Consider the following 19,875-nt stretch of genomic DNA (forward strand, 5'->3'; position numbering starts at 1 on the left):
CCTAGAATTGCGCTGATTCATCAGGAATCAGCTCCAGGCTCCAGTACTGCCATTCGTGCCATCAATTTTCCAACTGCTGCTTGAACTCAGTGGGATTTGATTCTACACGTTATCTCAGTAATTCTTGCAACAGTGGTGGCGAATATGTGGTCTTCTTGGGTGTTCTTGGGCTCCAGCTCCCATCAGCCCAAGTCAGCATGGCCAATCTGAGAGGAATGGGAGCTGTGGTTTGTTTGGAGGGCCACAGGTTACCACCCTTACCTTGCAACAAGTCTGCAAAGTAGCTCCCATATATTTTAGGCTGTGGTTAACGCCAGTAATTGATCTATTTTATTTTTATTTATTTGAAGAGTTTATTTTTGCACTGGTGGTTTCAAAGTTCAAACAGCAAGCACTGGACAGGTTCTTACTACAGTGTTAGACTTCAGACTGCAGATGGAGGCTCACTACATGCAACTTTTTTCTACATTCCCCATTCCTCCAAAATTCCTTTAAAAAAAAAAAAATTATTAAGGTTTTAAAGGTTACAAAAAGGAAAAGAAAACAGACCAAATTAAACACAGACTTGTAACAAACCAAAAAATAGATACAATTAAACCAAAAAGAAAAAGAAAAAAGAAAAAAATACAACGAACCTTCCCATAGCTTATCTTTCATTTGCGTGTTTCCTTGACCTCCTCGCACCTCCCTTTTTTGTATTCTAGTTCTGTTAGCTATTTCAGCAAATCCTTTCCATTCTTCCCAATTTTTATCCTAATACAATGTGACTTTACCTTCCCTCCTTTCATCCATTAACAATCTATTTTTACTTAATCCTTTATAATACTTCTGCAAAAGCCACATAACTTCATTCCAGCCTCCTTCTAACATTCCTTAATTTTACAATGTTTCTGTAAATAGACTTTAAATTTCTTCCAATCTTCTTCCACCGACTCTTCTCCCTGGTCTCGGATTCTACCAGTCATTTCCGCCAATTCCATGTAGCCCATTCCTCCAAAAGTCCCTGCCACCCAGAAAACTGGACAACAGGGGAGAAACTTTCTAGCTTATGTTCCATACTCCTGAGCAGGCCTTTTGCTCTTAAGGCAGCACCTTTCAGTTTCAAGGGAGTCAGGTAACAGAAGCAACTAACTGCCCACTGAATCGTCTAGTCCTCTGCTTTCTTTTCCATTCCTTCCCAACAAATGGGGGGGCTTCTAGAGATTAGAGGACTCATTGAACCTCCACATTTTATTCAGTTCCAGTATCAATACGTAGCTGTATTAAAAATAATACCATTTATTTTCCTGCAGTTTTCATAAACCAGAGATTGTATAACAATGTTTTTAAAGGTAGATAGATAGACTGCCTTGATAAAAATACAACCACTTTAGTAAAATAACAACAACCAGAAGAGCCTATTTAGAGCAAAGCCTAACTGTAACTCAAATTGTTGTCTGGGGTTATATCCAGTGCTAGCCCAACACAGAGTCTACCTGTTGAAATTAAGGAACCCAAGGCAGCCTTGTTCATTAACTTCAGTGGGTCTACTCTCAATAGGACTAGTATTAGATACAACGCTGTGTCTTTATTGAATTGGGAATTCTGTACTGCTTTATATTTGGATATTTAAATAGATCATTTTGCTTTTTTTACTTTTTTTAGCTCAGTACTACTGTATTTACACACTGACTGGCAACTGGAGATGTTGAGGATTCAACCTGAAACCACCTATATGCAAAACAGATGTTCCCCTACTGACCCACGGCCCTTCCCTTTTTTAAAGAACAGCCATACACCATTATGGTATCAAGATGTGAAGATATGGTTTCTAAGATGTAGGCAGGAGAAAGCTTGGATTTTAAAATTATATTTTCAAAGATACCTCACACCCCCCAGCCCCGGGGAAGTGACTCATCCCTACAGCTCGGTCTCATAATCTTACTAGGAATATTCATAATCTTACTAGGAATATTCAGTCACTAGCAGGCAATCATCCAATAACAAATGTATTGCCTCTGAAAGCAGCTTTCGTCTTCAAATTGCTTCATTTTCACTAATTCATTCATACATTAGGCCTCTCTTTGAAGTTACTGATAACTACCATTGTTTCTGAGTCTAGAACATTGCAGGAATCTTTTGAAGTACCAATTCATTATAAAGACTAAGTTACTGAGTGGGACAATGGCATTAAATACATCCAAGAGTCCCGTATCTTTTCTTTTTTAAATCAATGACAGCTTCTGTGGGAGGCTCAGAGAGTGGTGACAAGGGAGAGGGCCATGCCCTCCTCACTTTCTTTGAAGTCCTTTTGGCACCAGATAAAAACTTACTTTTCCTCCCAGGCTTTTGATCGACTGAGATGCTGCTGTTTTGCTATTACAGTCTAATCTGAGTAGAACTTAAGAACTTAATTCGTTCTGGAGGTCTGTTCTTAACCTGAAACTGTTCTTAGCCTGAGGTACCACTTTAGCTAATGGGGCCTCCCACTGCCAACGTGCAATTTCTGTTCTCATCCTGAAGCAAAGTTCTTAACCCAAGGTACTATTTCTGGGTTAGCGGAGTCTGTAATCTGAAGCGTCTGTAACCTGAGGTACCACTGTAGTGCTGCTCAAACTTCCTGTGGCTGTTTTGGTGGGTTGTTTTCGGGTTGTTTTTGTTTATTTATTTGTGTTTTTAACAGCATTGGAAGTTGCCAGGAGACCTTTGGGTCACAAAAGACTAACAAGTCTAATAAATAATAATAATAATAGCTGTGATGGTTCCAGTCCAAATAGGCACTGTTCTGAAAGGAGGGGTAGAAGATAGTAGCAATGCTTTAGAGGAAAATAGCAGCTTGGGTAGGGAATTGTCAGCAGGTTAATGGTCTGGGGAGAGGATTAATCCCCTGTGCACATTAATTCAAGGCTGTATTCAGTGCTAGTTCTACTCAGATTAGACCTATTGAAATCAATTGGCAAAAGTAACTTAAATCTATTGAGTTCAGTGGGTCTGTTTTGAGCAGGGTTAACACTGGATACAACCCTAAGTGTCTTCTGAAGTTTTCACTAGAGCTTCAGATGCACCTTCTTTTAGTCTTTTATGCATTAGTGGGAAGATGGTATCAGAGACTATTACTCTTCAGCAAGAGGAACTGATTCCCATCATGCCAAACACCTCCTAATCTGCCCAACGCCTGCTCTGCAGCTCACTGGGTGAGAAATGGGAGCCAAAGTGCTCAGTTCCAGGCACATAGAGCATCATTTGGAGTTGAATCAAGTTCCTTGTAGCCAGGGATCTGTCCATGGTCCTGCAAACCTTGTACCTGATGCTCCATCTCCTGTTGAACTTCAGACCCATATTGGTTGACTCTCAGTACTACACTGGACTGCCTTCTCTTTGACATAGATCTAGGGCAGTCAACCTTTGATCCTCCAGATATTGTTGGACTTTTAACTCACATTGGTTCCGGTCATTGTGGCTCATGGTTAGGAATGATGGTCATGCTGGCTGGGGCTGATGGGAGTTTGAATCCAGCAACATCTGGAGTGCCACAGATTCCCCCTTCTAAATATAAATATTTCCAAAGAAGAAAATCCAGAAAGTTATTAGAATTCCACTTGTCACAGTTAACAAGTTTTCCACTACTGGCATATTGCTAGTATTAATTTAAACCTAGTGATTATGCATACTCCTATAAATCAATATGTTTTAAATGTTCAACAACAGAAAGAAGTTAGCATGAGAGGTAGCACCATCGGTTTCCTCTTGCCTAACCACCACATGTGAGCACCTTTGGTCATGGAAAACTCTCCCATGCTCCAAAGTAGTTAAAGCTGTTGTCAGTAGCTATTGTGGTGCTTAATCACATTACACAACATCCCCAGAGAGCATCCCAGAGGCAATGGGACTGAGATTTAAGAAACAGAAATAGCAACAACACAAATATTGACTGGAAATATTTGGTGGGTGTTGTTTTTTTGGTGGGGGTTGGTTGGTCTTGGGTCAACTCAGGCAAATTACTGCAAGCTGGTCTAGGGGTGAAGTGGTGAAATCTTCACACATTTTTGCCAGGAAAAGGAAGGAAATTATTGAACCACTTGGTGGCAGTAAACATATATCCCAGGAAAGTTTAGAATACAGAAAGTGCAAGGGTTGAGAGCAGTAGCAGGTTGTATATTTAGAGTTGAAGCATGGCTGAGTGGAAAAAGAGAAAGTATCTTCTCAGTAGCTCATTATAGAATACCCTGCCCCCTTCCTCACTGTTTTTCACCAATCAGGGCATGCCTTTTTAATCTGAATGGCTTTTATTTTATGAGAAAGCAATGTTTTTAACAACTTTTTTTTTAATAAAAAAGCTCTTCTTTATAATTGTTTTATAAAAGTGCAATGTTTTGTGGTGTGAGCTGCCCAGAGTGGTGTACAAGTATTGTATCCCATACGCTCAAAGTAGACCCGACGAAATTAATAGACATGGCTAACTTCTAATTCATTAGATTTCAATGGCTCTACTCTGAGTAAAAGTTAGTTTGATACAACCCTAAATGCATTTCTCAAAGGAGTTATTGTTATTTTTGTATTTCCTTTAGTAAAAAATAATCCATAAATACCAATACTTCTGCTCCTGTCTCAAAGGAAGAAGAAGAAGAATTGAGAGTGTGAAGGAGGGTCTGCAAACTGTCTTTGAGATATTCTGGGACCCACAGAGCCCCCTCAAATATTGCTGATCTGTGTACCATTTGAGCTTGAATCTTCCTGTCTCATAGAGAAAGAGGCTTGTGTGTCCCCCCCCCCTGCCCGAAAAAAGCACTGCTTGTAGTATTGCTTTCCTTCTGCATCCTGAGTTTTTACCTGGTATCACCTCTGTATGGTTCATGGCTGCGGTGCAGATAGGCAGATAAGCAGTTACTCTGTTCTCACAGTGGCCAACCAGATGCCTGGGAAAGCCTGCAAGCAGGACTCTTAACGCAATAGCATTCTTCCCTCCTCTGGTTTCCAGAAACTGTTATTCAGATGCATACAGTACTGCCTCTGAAAAATGCCGGAACTCCTGCTTTTTATTTGTTTAGAAAAGATTATGAAGCCATTCAGTACAGTGTAGAAATGTAAATCATCTGCCTCTCCCTTGACTGAGCAACACATGTGTGTCAGTAATTGCTCCTTGCCATAATTCCTGTTACCTGTGAGTCAGAGTTAAGCAGTCAGGCATCTTCCAATTTTTCACTGTGACCTGTCAAGCTGCCGATATCCTAAAGCTTATTAAGTCTTTGGGTTTACTGTAGCAATCTCATTCTTTTCAGCTCACATTCTTTTCAGCTAAGGCAGCTGGAAGGTATTGTCTGTTAGGTTTAGGTGGTTACATTAATTTCATGAAATACAGTGTGCCACTGGCTTATAAGTCCACCAAATTCACGAATCTCTCTGATTACATCTTCTCCAGCACATTACATTATGAGTATGCATGACTTGTCCCAGCTTTACCAGATTACGTATCATCTTTTCAGATGTGTGCTCTTAGGCTTGTGCCCAATGTAGTGATAAGTAAGCATCCCAACTGTGCGACGATTTCTGCTTGTGCAACAGAACATTCCCCTCTCTCCCTCTCTCCTTGTGCACCCCATACCCTCCCCAAATCTGCTCTGGTGGATTCAGGGGGAAACCCAGGCTAGATCTGGAGGTAGCACGGAAGTGGGCATGGGGAAGGGGGAGGAAGTACTCTTGTGCAAGTGGAAATCTTTGCACTGATGGGATGCTTAAAATGCTACACCAGATACAAGCCTAAATGTGTGAGGGTCTGAAGATGCGTTGGGGTCATAGCTGTCCTCATCCAAATTTCAAGCACTTGCTTGTTCAGACAAATGTCCAAACATGGTTTAGTGTTGTCCTTACACTCAATTCATCCATGGGCCATGGATGAATTTTCCTTGATTTGACAAAGTATCCTGTTTTGATTTTTACTAGAACCAGATCTGGGTGCAAAACACCAGCTCTGCTTAGACAATTGCAAAGAATTAAGGAACAGGGTACTGTATAGGGATGCGGGTGGCACTGTGGGTTAAACCACAGAGCCTAGGGCTTGCTGATCAGAAGGGCGGCGCTTCGAATCCCTGTGACAGGGTGAGCTCCCATTGCTCAGTCCCAGCTCCTACCCACCTAGCAGTTCGAAAGGACCTCAAAGTGAAAGTAGATAAATAGGTACCGCTCCAGCGGGAAGATAAACGGCGTTTCCGTGCGCTGCTCTGGTTCACCAGAAGTGGCTTAGTCATGCTGGCCACATGACGCAGAAGCTGTATGCTGGCTCCCTCGGCCAGTAAAGTGTGATGAGCGCTGCAACCCCAGAGTCGTCTGCCACTGGACCTAATGGTCAGGGGTCCCTTTACCTTTACGGAACAGGGTGCCTCTGAGCATATGCTCAGGCCAGAAATCTGTGGTTGGTGTTGGAACTAAGCTCACAAGTCCTTCTGCACCAATATCCACTCCTGGTTCACCCCCCCCAATTCTTTTTCAGCAACTTTATTCTTCATTCAAAGTTTTGTGATTCTGCCTACAGGATTTTATCAGCAGACTTCATCTGCTCGGCTGGGTCTCTCTTTCTCACAGAGGCTACTGGAACCAACTGCCCTGTGAGGGGGAGCAGCTGGACCATCTGCTCTAGGGTGGGTGGCATCATCTGTCCCCACCTGCCCCCCCAATCCCCAAAAGGCACCACCTTCCAGCTGCATCACAGCCACTCCCAGGAAGCTTGTGATGCATGGGTATTTCTTGGAGGTTTGCCTGTTTTGAACTGTGACCAGCCTGTGACAGCTGGCCCATCTGTTCTGGCTGGGCGTGTGGTCTCACCTGGACCCCCCAGTACTTCCTGATCTTTGTCAGATCTTTGCTCAATATTCAGCTGCCCTGAAGCCACTTTTGAGAAAGTGCTTCATCTGTTGGAAGCTAACCAAATATGAAACTCAGAGCTAGTGCCCCGGTTCGCATTTTTCCTCCTTCCTGCCAACACCTTTTCTTTTTGCGTCATGCCTTTTAGACTGTAAAGCCTGAGTGCAGGAATATTTCTTGGGAAACCCTTGGGGTAATAAAAATGCTCAAAATGAATGAATTAATAAAGAGTATGTGTGCTGTGGGTGCCAGATAAGTAATTTGCACAGCACAACTCCAGTTGGCGGGACTGGGTTCAGAATGGGTGGTCTGATGGTGTTATGTTATCAGCTGGGATCAAAGGGAGGATAACAGAGTAGATCAATGCAAGTCCATTGTTTCACCTTGGGATTTTGCTTTTGGAGATGAAAGGACCTGTCCCAATAAGAGGCAGAAAGCTCTTTCAAGCTGTTGAGCAGGTTGATTGCAAAGTGACAGGTTGCAATCCTGTGCACACTTACAGGGGAGCAAACCCCACTGAACATCGACTAGGCTTGTGCTGTAAACTTCCAGACATTTTAAACAAGGGATGTACCTTCTTACTGAGAAGAACAGTAAGGAAGGGGAGAAACAAGAGTTGCCAGAGCTTCTGCTGTTACCTGAATATAGGCAAACCGGGAATGACCACAGTCCTCACTGCCATCCTAGAGGGCACCTTCTTAAGCTCCAGTGTGGTGTAGTGGTTAGAGTTCGAATCCCTACTTGGCCATGAAGTTCAGTAGGCAAACTTGGGCCAGTCATTACCTGAGATTCCTGCATTGCAGGGGGTTGGACTAGATGACCCCTGGGATCTAAGATAATGTGATCAACTCTCAGCCTAACCCACCTCACAATATTGTGAAACATGACAAAAGTTTGCATTATATGCTTAAAAAACAACAACAACTGGCTTTGGGAGCTACTTCAAGGAAGTATCTCATCCTGTGCTGAAGATTGTTTAACAGTAAGCAATAATTTGTCAAATTTAATACTTTGATACTAATTTTCTAACCTCACATTGCTCTTTGGAGTACCACGCACAGCGTCTCCATCAGGGTGACTAACCTGTGGCTCGCTCGCGCTCTCTCTCTCTCTCTCTCTCTCTCTCTCTCGATTCCAGCTCCCATCACTCCCAGTCAACATGGCCAATAGCTGAGGGTGATGGGCAACCTCCGTTCCCATTCGTGTTCTAAATGAACTCCTGGTCAAGCTTCAAGGGTGGCTAACTCAGGATGAGGTTGCAGAGAAAGGAAGCCTTGCATTTTAGAACAAAGGCATATTTCTTTCTGCTTAAAAGTGTTGGCCTTAAGGAGTACACTATACACTACACAGAAATGCATGTGATGGAGTTTTGGTGGTATGTTGCTGAGAAAAGCATCCTCAAAAACCTCTGTCCGTCTATTGCATTCTTCATAACATGCAAGCAGAAATATAGCATGGGGTGATGAATTTGTTGTTATTATATAATAGGTTATATATTATAATAGGTTATTTTCCCCTTTCAAAGGCAGTCATTCTGTTTCTGTTGTCACCAGTGATTTAAGATTGCATTACCTGAATAAATTTCCCTTTGGAGGAGAAGGTCAAAATATACAGGTTTTTCCCTTGTACCTTTTTGCAGTGTATGGGAAGAAAAGGAAGTTAGCTGCTTTAACAGTGCGTACTGTACTCAACACTTACTGTCGCATAACAAATGTAACTGAGCTGCAGAAAAGACTTTACAACCTGAAAAAGGAGGCAATGCACGTACTTTTGTAAACCAAGAAAATCTTTAATAAAAAATATTTTTAAAACAGCAACAACACTGCAAGCTGTCCTGAAATCATATAGAAAGGTGGAAGGAAGAGAAACAAGTAATAATTTATTTATTTGGCTTATTATTACCCTACCCTTTTCACTCTAAGGTCCCAGGGCAGATTGCAACGATTTAGAATACGACATTAAAGACAGTTTAAAAGAAATTACGGTCACAAACTGGGGGGGGGTGTTCCTAGAAACGTATGAAGATTTGTAGAGACAAACGCCTCATTTCACAAGCCCCCTCCCCCGATTAAAAACGATCAGAACTCATCCATTGCCACCCAGATCTCGACTTTCTCAGCAAAGTGTCAAAGATGAAGGTATTAGAGAATCAGGATGCAAAGACTGAAGGAGGGGGTCGGATAAGGCGTTGGGGGGGGGGATAACACCCGCCAGGGGGATCTGGCTATCTTCAAGCATCTGTGGAAAAGAATCACTTCGCTCACATTCCACGTTGAGGCTGATGTCTAATGAGAGAGCGGTCATTAATTGCCTGTTTCTTTCCTCATTGGAGAGCGAGGGAGGTGGGGGAGTTGCATGAGAATAGGGACCAGAGGAAAAAAGGCAAGAGAAAGTTTGACAGCTTGTTGACATCAAAGACTCGCAAGATTAGGCAGCCGCAGGTATAAAAGTGCTCATCTCGAAGAAGGAGAGAGGAGCATTCGGAGCGAGCAGAAGCGGAGTAAGGGGCTTGAGCAGACACCCCCTCCGGGGAGAGGGAGAAGAGAGAGGAAAAGAAAGAAGCAAGAAGACTTCTCATTTAGACGAGAGTGAAAAAGAGAGTGAGAATGGGAGCGAGACAATTCTGACCCGAGTCAACCCTCTTAAGTTCTCTGAATTCGGAGTCAATTCGGATCTGAGCACAGGAGAGAGAGCGAGAGAGAGAGAGAGAGAGAGAGAGAGAACGGTGATTTAGGTGACACAAGATAGAAAACAAGACTCTTAGGTTAGAAGTTGAGAGAGAGAGGGAAAGAGACTTCGGAGCAATCTATGCAGCGATGCCTCCCAGGACCCCCTCGCTCTTGGAGCTGATGTCTTGGGCGCTCGCCCTCCTGGGCGCAGCCTGCTCGCAGACGGTCGAGCTGCTGCAAGAGGCCGCCGAGGGCCAGCTCCGGCCCGCCGCCTCCTCTCCGGCCGGCCTGGCCGCAGCCCCGGCCCGCCCTCGCCCGCAGCCCCCGGCGCTCCGCTCCCCGGTGTACATGCTGCAGCTGTACCGCGCCCTCGTCGTGGGCAGCCCCCCGAGCCAGCCCAGCGCAGAAGCCTCGGCCTGGAGAGAATCCGACACCATCCTCAGCCTGGGGGCGCGACGTAAGTCCTGCTCCTTGCCTCGGTTGACCCCTTTCCGTCCCCCGTCCCCCCCCACCGCCACAAAAAGCCTCCCCTCGCCCCTTTCCATTTTGAGTTACTTCCATTCTGATTTCCTGCCCAGGGTTTGTAAGGACATCCTTGATGGATGGATGGATGATGGATGCTTATCAGCATCCCTGGGTGGTGGTCCTTCTGGCCTTAAGTCAACCCGCCTCCCGCCTCTCCTTCCCGGGCCTCTTTTTTGTGGATTGTGGCCCCAGACGTCTGCAACGAAGGGAGCCCCCCAAGAGAGAGATGCAATCCACATCCCCTTTCCCTTACTATTAAGGACATCTGGCAGGAACCAGATGGGAAAGCGAGGAGGGGGCAGAAGCGAGGCTGGGGGTGTCGCATGATGCCCAGGAAGGGTGCAGCTAGAGGTTGCCACGCTCCAGAAGCTGCCTTACACTCGGGGAGGAGCGAGGCACCTGGAAATGGCCAGCGGAGGAGAAAGCGGCGTCTCAACTTTCCCTGGAATGGTATTGGGAGGTGCTATTGTCTGAGCTGCATTCAAAGAAAGGGAAACAGGTGGAGAGAGACGGGTGGGGGTGGGAGAACAGATTTGTGTGTACAGACTTGACTGTACCATTATGGCTGTGCGTGTTCTGTCTCATCCAGCTGCACGCTTTGCTGTGTCCGTGGATGGTTTTGGGGTTCAGGAACTCTAGAATACATTTGTACACCATGGCTGGTTTTTATTCTAGGGATTAGAAACGCCACTTATTTACACTGTACCCACGTAGGACCATAGCAAGCTGCCTTTTATCAGGTCAAACTAATTGTGCATTCAGCCCAATATCAACTCTCACCCCCCCCCTCAACCCCTGGAGCATGTTTGCAACAGTCATGGCCTCTGCGGTGGTGAATTTGTTTTCCTTTTCTTGCTTTTCCGTTTCAGCTTTTTGAGTTGGAATATAATTTTATACAGTCAATACCAACTGTTTCCCCTCAGTCTTTTGTTAGCACTTCAAAAGCAGAAAGGTATTTTTTTAAATGTCCTAATTAGTTATCAACACTTTCAAAGAGGGGGCATCAAAGGGTCTACGGGTGTGAGGAGTACAATGAAATTTAATGAGCTACGTGCCTTTAGTCTTTGAACTTCCATAACCCAATCAACCACTTAACTAGCTGATGCAATGAGTTAATCGCTGTCTTCAAGACAGCAGGGCCAGGGGAAGATAAAATGGACAGCTGGAGCTTGTGCAGCTAATCTGGAAGTGATGTTGTTAGGGACACGCATTAAGGAGAGTAAGGATTCTAAGATACCCATATCTTAGAAATGGAGAATTATAATACTCAGCTGTTGTACATGCAGATGACTCTCAGGGTCCCTTCCAACTCTACAATTTTATTATTCTATATACCACTCTAGTTTTCAACAGCCATTCATATAAGCTGCCCTGTAATACTTACAACAACCCTGTGAGGGAGGCCAGTACTTTCCCCATATTGCAAATGGGGGGTGGGGAGGTTCCTGGGGAGGTGAGCAGAAGCAGATAGATGTGGCTTCATTAAGGCAAGGAAATTACTAATTCATATCTCACTTTCATTGCCACCATAAAAACCAGCTCCATGGTACCTGGCAGCAAAGGCTAGATTTTTCTTCAAAAAATTGAGTTCACTTAGCACCCATTGATATTAATGGAGTTCAGATAATTTCCTGAGCATCTAAGCTTCATTTATGTGTCTGTTAATTTTCTATGGTCTTTCTTTCTCAGCAAGAAAGTGAAGTATTTTTTTATTACTAATTTTTAGTAATTAGTACATTAATATCCTGCTTTCCCTCCAAGGAACTGAAGGTTTCATCACCCCATTATATCCTCACATCACCTGTGTGTGGTAGGTTAGGCTGAGAGATAGTAACTGGCCCAAAGTCACCCAGTGCACTTTCTGCCTGAGTGGGGATTTGAACTCTGGTATCCCAGATTGTAGTCTGACCCTAACTGCTACACCATGCTGGCTCATATGCTATTCTTCTAGATATGTTCCTGGCTGCTCCTGGAAATCCCCTCTTCCCAGTTTGAGAACAGCTCAGTCACTGCTGCGCTCAACAATATGCCAAGAATTACAGGTCCATTTCAAATTTACCATTGTAAGAACAAAGGTTATTTGATTTGTCTATCTAGCTTATTGTTATCTACTTTGACTGGTAGCAGCTTTCCAGGGAGAGGATCTTTTCAGATCACCTGCTGCATAATTCTTCTAACTGGAGATGCCAAGGAACTATATACCAAAACACATGCTTAACCAATGTGCTATAGTCCCCCTCAGTTCTCTTGGACCCCTGTTTCTCACTTGTTTGTGCTGGTTTTCTTCTTTAATAATAATAATAATAATAATAATAATAATAATAATAATAATAATACAATCCCCCCTTTTTTAAAAAAGAAAAAGCTGAAAGACTCCAGGGAAAAGTGGGTAGATTAGTGGCATGAGAGGTGCTAGCCAATCAGTACTGCACACAGGCAACTTCAGCTGCAACAGGCAGAAGTTAAGAGGAAATTTTTTGAGTGAAGAAAATGCAGTGGATGCTCTTGCACGGGGGCACAGTTCTATGCTGGCCTTCATAGACGCTGTTTTATTTTCCCACCCCATGTCCTCTTATCCTGCCTTCTCCCCAAGACTGTTTTTGAGAGTCATAGAGTTAAGAGACTTTATTATTAAATGGTGTTCCTTTGTTCCATTCATCCCAACCAGTGCCATTCTTCTGCCTTCCAGATTATTTCCAGTTTGAGGACCACTGGGACTTCTCTTTTGACTTGACCTCCATTTCCAGCAGCTCTGATGTGAGGCTGGCAGAGTTCCGGGTCTGCCTGATGTCTTTCCCCCAGTACAGGAGTGTCACTTTGAACATCTACCACAGCCATGAGCGCACCTGCCATGGGAACCAGACCTGCACAGACAAGATCTTCCTTGGTTCTTTCATTAGCAGGAACTCCAGCCACTCCTCCTGGAAAGTCTTCAATGCCACCAGCATACTCCGCTTCTGGCTCCACCAGGGGGTATCATTTGGCATGGGTGCTCCAGATGACCAGGAGCGGCACTGGGTGGAGGAGAACCTATCTCAGGACAATGACGGAAGATCAGCTGGTGGGTTCCAGGGAAAATGTGGGTGCAATGACGATCAACAGTCCCATGTATTGACCCACAGCATGACTGACAGAGTCCTACTGGTTATCTTCTCCAAAGATAAGGAACTGGTGGAGCCCTCTCAGGGCCCAAGTCTCATCAGGACGGTGGAGATGTCCAAGTACATAATGATGGACAACACTTTCAAGGAGACTGGGGGCCGTCGGCACCGGCGGAACAGGAAGCAGAAGCAAAGGATTAAAGCGGCTAATATTTCCACCGCCAACTTTGGCAAAGAAGGGAGATCTCTGTGCAGGAGGGTAGATATGATTGTGGACTTTGAGCAGACTGGCTTTGGAAGTTGGATTGTGCACCCCAAGAAATACAATGCCTACCGGTGTGAGGGAGAGTGCCCGTTGCCTGTTGATGAAACCTTCAAGCCAACAAATCATGCATATATTCAGGTTTGTCTTTATGTTTGCATTTTAGGGGTCTTGGAAACTAGAAACTGGGTCCAATGCAGTATATCCAACTACACAGTCCAGTCTTATATGCTTTATAAACAGCACATTAAGAACAGTGGAAAGTGAAGCCCATATTCATACACCTGCAAAAACCTTTCTTTTTCTCCTATCCATTAGTTGCTTGTATGCTCAGCTCATAGTTCTGTATAGAACAATGATTTAACTAATACTGGGGATCATTTATGTATAAATACTGGTGATGATGAAGAGAAAGAAAAGGGCATGAGGAGCCAGGACATTGATCCATGTAGCTCAGTATTACTGGCACTAACTGGCAGTGGTATAATTTTTAAAAATCGTAAGGACAGCTGAGGCAATAGGTAGCATCAGTGTTTTTTTCTGGGGGGGATTAAGGGGTACACATACCCCTAAACATTTTGTGAATCTAAGTTTGGCCTCATTGAGGGGCAGTATTTCAATATGAGTAGGATAATGAAAGTACCCCTAAACATTTTTTTAGGGAAAAAAGCAGTGGGTAGCATCATTTTCAAAAGGGCTGAGGGGGCATGACGAGTCCCACCCTAGGGCTACCTCCAGGGGGACCATAAGAAGGAGGCCTTATCCCACCAAGAATTTCAGCAAGTGACATAGCACTGGGCTACGATTGTGTCCTAAGGGTCTGTTTCTCTCCCCACCCCATCAGGAAATGTCAGTCCTGTTTTATTCCCCTACTGGCTTTTTGGGATGAATTGTTAACATTGTTGTTGTTTAGTCGTTTAGTCGTTTCCGACTCTTCGTGACCCCATGGACCAGAGCACACCAGGCACTCCTGACTTCCACTGCCCCTCGCAGTTTGGTCAAACTCATGCTGGTAGCTTTGAGAACACTGTCCAACCATCTCGTCCTCTGTCGTCCCCTTCTTCTTGTGCCCTCCATCTTTCCCAACATCAGGGTCTTTTCCAGGGAGTCTTCTCTTCTCATGAGGTGGACAAAGTATTGGAGCCTCAGCTTCAGGATCTGTCCTTCCAGTGAGCACTCAGGCCTGATTTCCTGTTAACATGTTAACATGTTGTTAGTTAATTACTGTCTTTCTCCAGCTCTCTCTAGAAGTTAGGCTTTGGTCCTAAATACTGTACATTTACCTAAGTTCAGGCTGTCAGAACTGGGGATGAAAAGCCAGCTGGCTCGGTCCCAGCTGGAGCATCTCTCCTCTCCGCTGCTGCAGAGATCCATCGACTTCTGCTCCTCTGACATTCGTCAGTGACTCAAGCTGCAGGGCATACTTGAGCACACATTACTCAGCAGTGTAAACTGCACAACAGAAGAGGCTTGAGGTGTAGATACAATACTAAGGCCACACATTTATTATACATAAATCAGGACAAAGAAAACATGACTTCTCCCCTTGTCATCTTCTCGGAGTGAGACTGAAAAACAAAAGCAATGCAGAGCGGAAGTTCTGCTCACGCCAGCAACCTGTGCTGGAATGTAAACAGACATGTGACATGTAACAATCCCAACATATCTGCAGCAAAAGGTGGAATAGAATTCCCAGCACAGGCTCCACTGAACTCACTGGGGCTAACTTTTGCATAGATGTGGTACTGCACATCTCTGCCCCCAAGGCTATTTGCCCCCAGAGGTGCCTTTTGGAGAGAAGACAAAAGCACCTCTGGGAGCACATATAGTGGGGGGGGGGCTATTTTGGTGGGGAAATAGTGCTGGGGTGTTGATCAGGACCTATCAATGCCATATGTAGCTCGACCCGAGAAGCCTGTGTCCACCCATAACAGACACCTTCCTTACATGAAGAGCTTCCTTGATTTACTCCTTGAGCAATCTCAGCAGCCTGCTATGCTCACAGCTAAAGTGTGTGGCGGTTCGGAACACCTTCACTTTGGGGAGGGGCGACTGCCAGTTCTTGCAGGCTGAGGAAGCTGTGGTCCTCCAGATGGTGCTGGACTACAGCTCCCTTCACCCCTCACTGTTGGCTGTGCTGGCAAGGGCTGATGGGAGTTGGAGTCCCAACTTCTAGAAGGCCACAAATTCCTCAGCTTTGGTTTGGACAGACTCCACCCCCCCCCCCTTCACAATTCTATAAAGAGGCTCTCACTGTTGAGGAAGAAATTTCACTGGCTTTTTAAAAGCCTTGGATTTTTAATTTTTAAGCAACAACATTCCAGGTGGAGGCGAATTAATGCTCCTTGTGAGCTGGTGCATTCCTTGGCCCTGCAATCCCCCAAAATGGAGGTGTTTTTGTCCTGTTTTGACCATGCACAAGGCACAAGAATGCCCTAGGCAGGCATGGCCACACCACCAGAAAGAGCTCCAAGTTAGCAGCTTGCTCCAATAAGCTCTGGAGGCTGGATCTCTGCCAAGGCTTTATATCTCTCTTGGGGCAGAGTGACACTCCTTGGCTCCTTCCTGAAGTATGGAGAGCCTTGAAGAGGAATTCCTCCAGCCCTGTCAGCAATCAGCAAGTTTCCTCTGAGTTCCTTCTTTGCTCTTGGGTTTCCTTGATGAAGAAGAGGCTGGTCCCTCAGAAGAAACTAGCCCAGTGGGTGTTCCCAGTTTGGGGGCCTGTCACAAGTATCAGGGGCCTGGGTCAAATCCCTTCCATAGTTTATGGCCCTGGTCTTTCTGATTGGGCTGGCCACTCCTCCTCTTAGTCAAATTCCAGACTCTTTTATGTATTTGGGGTGGGGTAGGGTAGGGGGTCACAAAATATTTGCACCAGATTCTGCCAGGTCATAATTGGACATGGTGGGACTGCACTGCTTACCTGACTGCCCTCCAGCCGAGTTGCTCCTGCGTTCTGGATTGAGAGAGGTGAGGCGGTGAGGTCAGCGCAGTGCAAACACATCATCAGAGGCAATCTGGTACTCCAATCTGCATTTGCACTGCAGTGACCTCACCACCTCACTTGCCCCTCTCTGTCGTAGTATGAAGCAGCTAGGGAGGTCAGGTAAGTGGCGTAGCCCCACTGCGCCCTGCCCTACTGCCCTTAACTACACTGTGCCAATTCTTGGATATGATGTTTTCCTCTTCCTTCTTTCCCTTTCAGAGCTTGCTGAAGTTATACCAACCCAACCGGGTGCCTTGCCCATCTTGTGCCCCTGTCAAAATGAGCCCTCTGTCTATGATGTACTACGAGAAAGGGAAAGTGAGGGTCCGTCACCATGACGACATGATCATCGAGGAATGTGGCTGCAACTGATGCATATGAGTCTTAGCTACTTGGTGGATGGGGCCTCCTCCAGATACCAGCTCCCTAAAACTCAAAGCACCTTCTCCTCTTGCAGCAGAAGCCCAAGAAACATTGACCTTAAATGGAGGAAAAATTAGACTCCTCGCCACTTGGAGATCAAGCTGTTTCTCTAGGGTGTTGTCTATATAATCCTTATCAAAATGGGGGAATGGAATAGGCAGAGGATTATGACAGGGGTCATGCTTTTCTTATGGAACTTAGTCTGCTCCCAGAAGCAGAGGGTCCTCACAGAAATAACCCCTCTCCCACACCTGGGGTTGGTTCCAGGTTTTTGGGGGGCCCCTTGGCAAAGTAATATCAGCTGAGCCCCTTTCTGTGTCAACAGGCCTCCCTGGTGGGCTTGTCTGGTGGCTTGAAGGCCTCGATGCTGCCATCTTTTTAATTTCCCACAATGCCCCTGATGTAATGTTAATTCAGGGAATTGTGGGAAATTCCCTGCCCAGTGCAGAAGTTGGTTTAAAGGGGGCTCCAGAGTAGGCATCAGTTGTGGTCCATGCTGTAGCTCTTTCCAAAAGTCCCACCTGTGAGAGATTATTTATAAATAGAGCCCCTATATGCAAAACACAGGTCTACCAATTTTTTCTGAGATCGGTGGGATGATAGGCGCATGCTGAACCACTAGTGAAGACAGTTGTTTTGTACATGTCTGTAAAGAGCCTCCTTGACTGGTTTTGAGAAAGTAGTGATATATTCCTTAAAAGGTATATAGCCCTCCTTTCAAGGTATGAGAGGCCTCGTCTGCACTATTATGTTTAAAGCACTATTACACTACTTCAAACAGCCATGGCTTCCCCCAGAGAATCCTGGGAACTGTAGTTTGCAAAGGGTTCTGAGAGCTGTTAGGAGACCATTATTTCTCTCACAGAGCTACAATACCCAGAGTTCCCTGGGAAGTGGAATTGATTGTTAAACCATTCTGTCATGTAGGTCAATTCAATGTGCATTTATTTGGAAGAAAATTCCTCTGGCTTCAGTGAGGCTTACTCCCAAGTAAATGTGCATTAAAGAATCCACAGTTTGTCATACTGCTGACCTCCAGCTTCTTTTTAGTATTAAAGAAAATAACTTCCATTCTTTCAAACTTTGTCTGTCTTGTGTGATTATTCTGTGAAGATTTAAAAGTTTAAATGAGATCATAAACAAATTTCCGAGTTAACATTTTGTAATACAGATTCTGCTCCCCCTGCAATGTAACTGGGATTTAAATGCATAATTTCAGTGTAGATCATCTGAACTAAAATCATAGGGTACAAAGGGAAGTGTTGTATAGCAGGTCAGACCATTTGGCTATATTGACTGGCAGTAAGCAGCTTTCTGAGGACCACCTTCCCTATCAGCTACTTTGCTCAACCCACTGAGAGCTATGGCCCTTCCCCATCATGAGACATAACTGAACAGTCCATCTGCTGTGGTGGCCACGCCAATACGGAAGGAGTGACCTGAGAATTCCCTTGGATCGCCGCCACAGGCCCCAATGGCCTTATGGAGGACCGTGAAGGCATCTAGTGTCTGCACTGCCTCATGTGCCAGTTAGTGGAAATGCTCCATCACCACTTGATTGTCCGGCAGAAACAAACCCTGGAATTTCTGAAATGGTTTTCCCAGATGCGAAGGGCAATGGCTTTTGGTTGGGGGGGTGGACCAGGAGCGTTCTAGAAACAGGCGAATCGAAACAGGAAAGTGGCAACCGTTGCGAAATCCAGCCTCAATGTATTTTTCTGCCTCCCTGTTGGGATAAGTTTCCAACAGGGTCAGCATGGCTGGAAGAGAAACAGGGGAGGGGGCTAGGGAGGAAAAGGGGGTTACTTCTGTGCCTCTTGAGTGCTGGGCTTTTTATTGAAAAAGGGGGGACGGTGCCAGTAATCACAATGGAGATGTTATAATAAGTGCCACATGGCTTAGTCACGCTGGCACATGACCCAGAAAAACTATCTGTGGACAAATGTCGGCTCCCTTGGCCTATAGAGTGAGATGAGCTCCGCAACCCCAGAGTCGTTCGCGACTGGACTTAACTGTCAGGGGTCCTTTACCTTTTATGTAACAACCAAAGATCTTGGTTGGTATGGTTTTCATCAATGCTTCAAATAAAGACAATACAGAGATGAAAGGAGGATTTCTGTGTTTTGTTTTCCGCCTGTTTTTGCATCTCCGTTGCAGTACCTAGATTGTGCCCCATTCTTTCTAGGGCTCAAAATTCAGCAGAAAACAAAATTTTACATATGAAACGATCAATGCAATTGCCCTTGCATTCTGAGATCAGAACATTTCAGCATAGCTAAATATGCACAGCTGCCTTTAATTTACAATAATTATCATGTTTTCTCAGTTTTGGGCTACAATTTGCCAGGGAGATCTTGCTCCAGTCCCATTCATTTGGGCTTTTCTTTGTTCTGTTGTCAAAACTGGGTATTTCATTCAAGTTAGAGCACCAAGGGAAGGAAATAAAAACCAGGGCTTACAGAACACGGTGTATGGTTTTATGTTTTTACATTGTTGTAAATATATTTTTTATAAATAAGTAATAAAGGCCGAGCGGGGTGTGGCTATGGAAAGGGATGAGGTTTGTAATTGGACTGGACAAATGGCTCCTGCAACAAAATGTTGCAGCGTGGAGTGCTCCTCTGCCAGCCAGCCAGCCAGTCTCTCTTCCACAATCGTCCCTTCTATTCCACCTGCCTGGTTTTCCACTTCTGAGAATGCTGGGGATTAAATCTGGGAGCTTCTGCAGGTGAGGCAGTGGATAAAAGTTCTTTCTCCCTCTCCGTGCTAAAACTTGTGGACATCCAATGAATCTGAATGTTGGTAAGATTAAGAGCAGCTAAAAGAAGGCACTTCTTCATGCAGCACCTAGTAGCTACCAATTTTAAAAAGATTGAACAAATTCATGGAAGAGAGGGGTTACTGCTCTACTGCCACAGTTGGAGGCAGCACTGCTTCTGAGTACGTATTTTTGCTGGAAAGCAAAAGACGGGAGAGGGCTCTTGTGCTCGAATGCTGCTTCAGGGTTTCCACAGGCACCTGGCTGGCTGCTGTGAGCAGGGCAGACCTTGGCGCCTGAAATTTCAGTGGTGC

At 45.1% G+C, this 19,875-nt stretch overlaps 1 protein-coding gene across 1 annotated transcript; it reads left to right on the forward strand.

The window, feature by feature from the left end:
- Positions 1-9,094: 9,094 nt before the first annotated feature.
- On the forward strand, positions 9,095-17,230 carry NODAL (nodal growth differentiation factor). The gene is made up of 3 exons (XM_081843426.1): positions 9,095-9,963; positions 12,721-13,535; positions 16,600-17,230. Exons 1-3 carry the CDS (start codon positions 9,654-9,656, stop codon positions 16,750-16,752), a joined length of 1,278 nt encoding a protein of 425 aa, XP_081699552.1. The 5' UTR covers positions 9,095-9,653; the 3' UTR covers positions 16,753-17,230.
- Positions 17,231-19,875: the final 2,645 nt, after the last annotated feature.

Source organism: Podarcis erhardii (genome assembly GCF_964252035.2).
Source record: "Podarcis erhardii genome assembly, chromosome: 16".
Lineage (NCBI taxonomy): Eukaryota > Metazoa > Chordata > Lepidosauria > Squamata > Lacertidae > Podarcis > Podarcis erhardii.

Excerpts from the sequence above, each read along its gene's own strand:
- NODAL (XM_081843426.1), top strand. The coding sequence starts at position 9,654 with ATGCCTCCCAGGACCCCCTCGCTCTTGGAGCTGATGTCTTGGGCGCTC. Across the intron at positions 9,964-12,720 it reads CCTCAGCCTGGGGGCGCGAC|ATTATTTCCAGTTTGAGGAC; the intron begins GTAAGTCCTGCT and ends TCTGCCTTCCAG. Across the intron at positions 13,536-16,599 it reads CAAATCATGCATATATTCAG|AGCTTGCTGAAGTTATACCA; the intron begins GTTTGTCTTTAT and ends TTTCCCTTTCAG.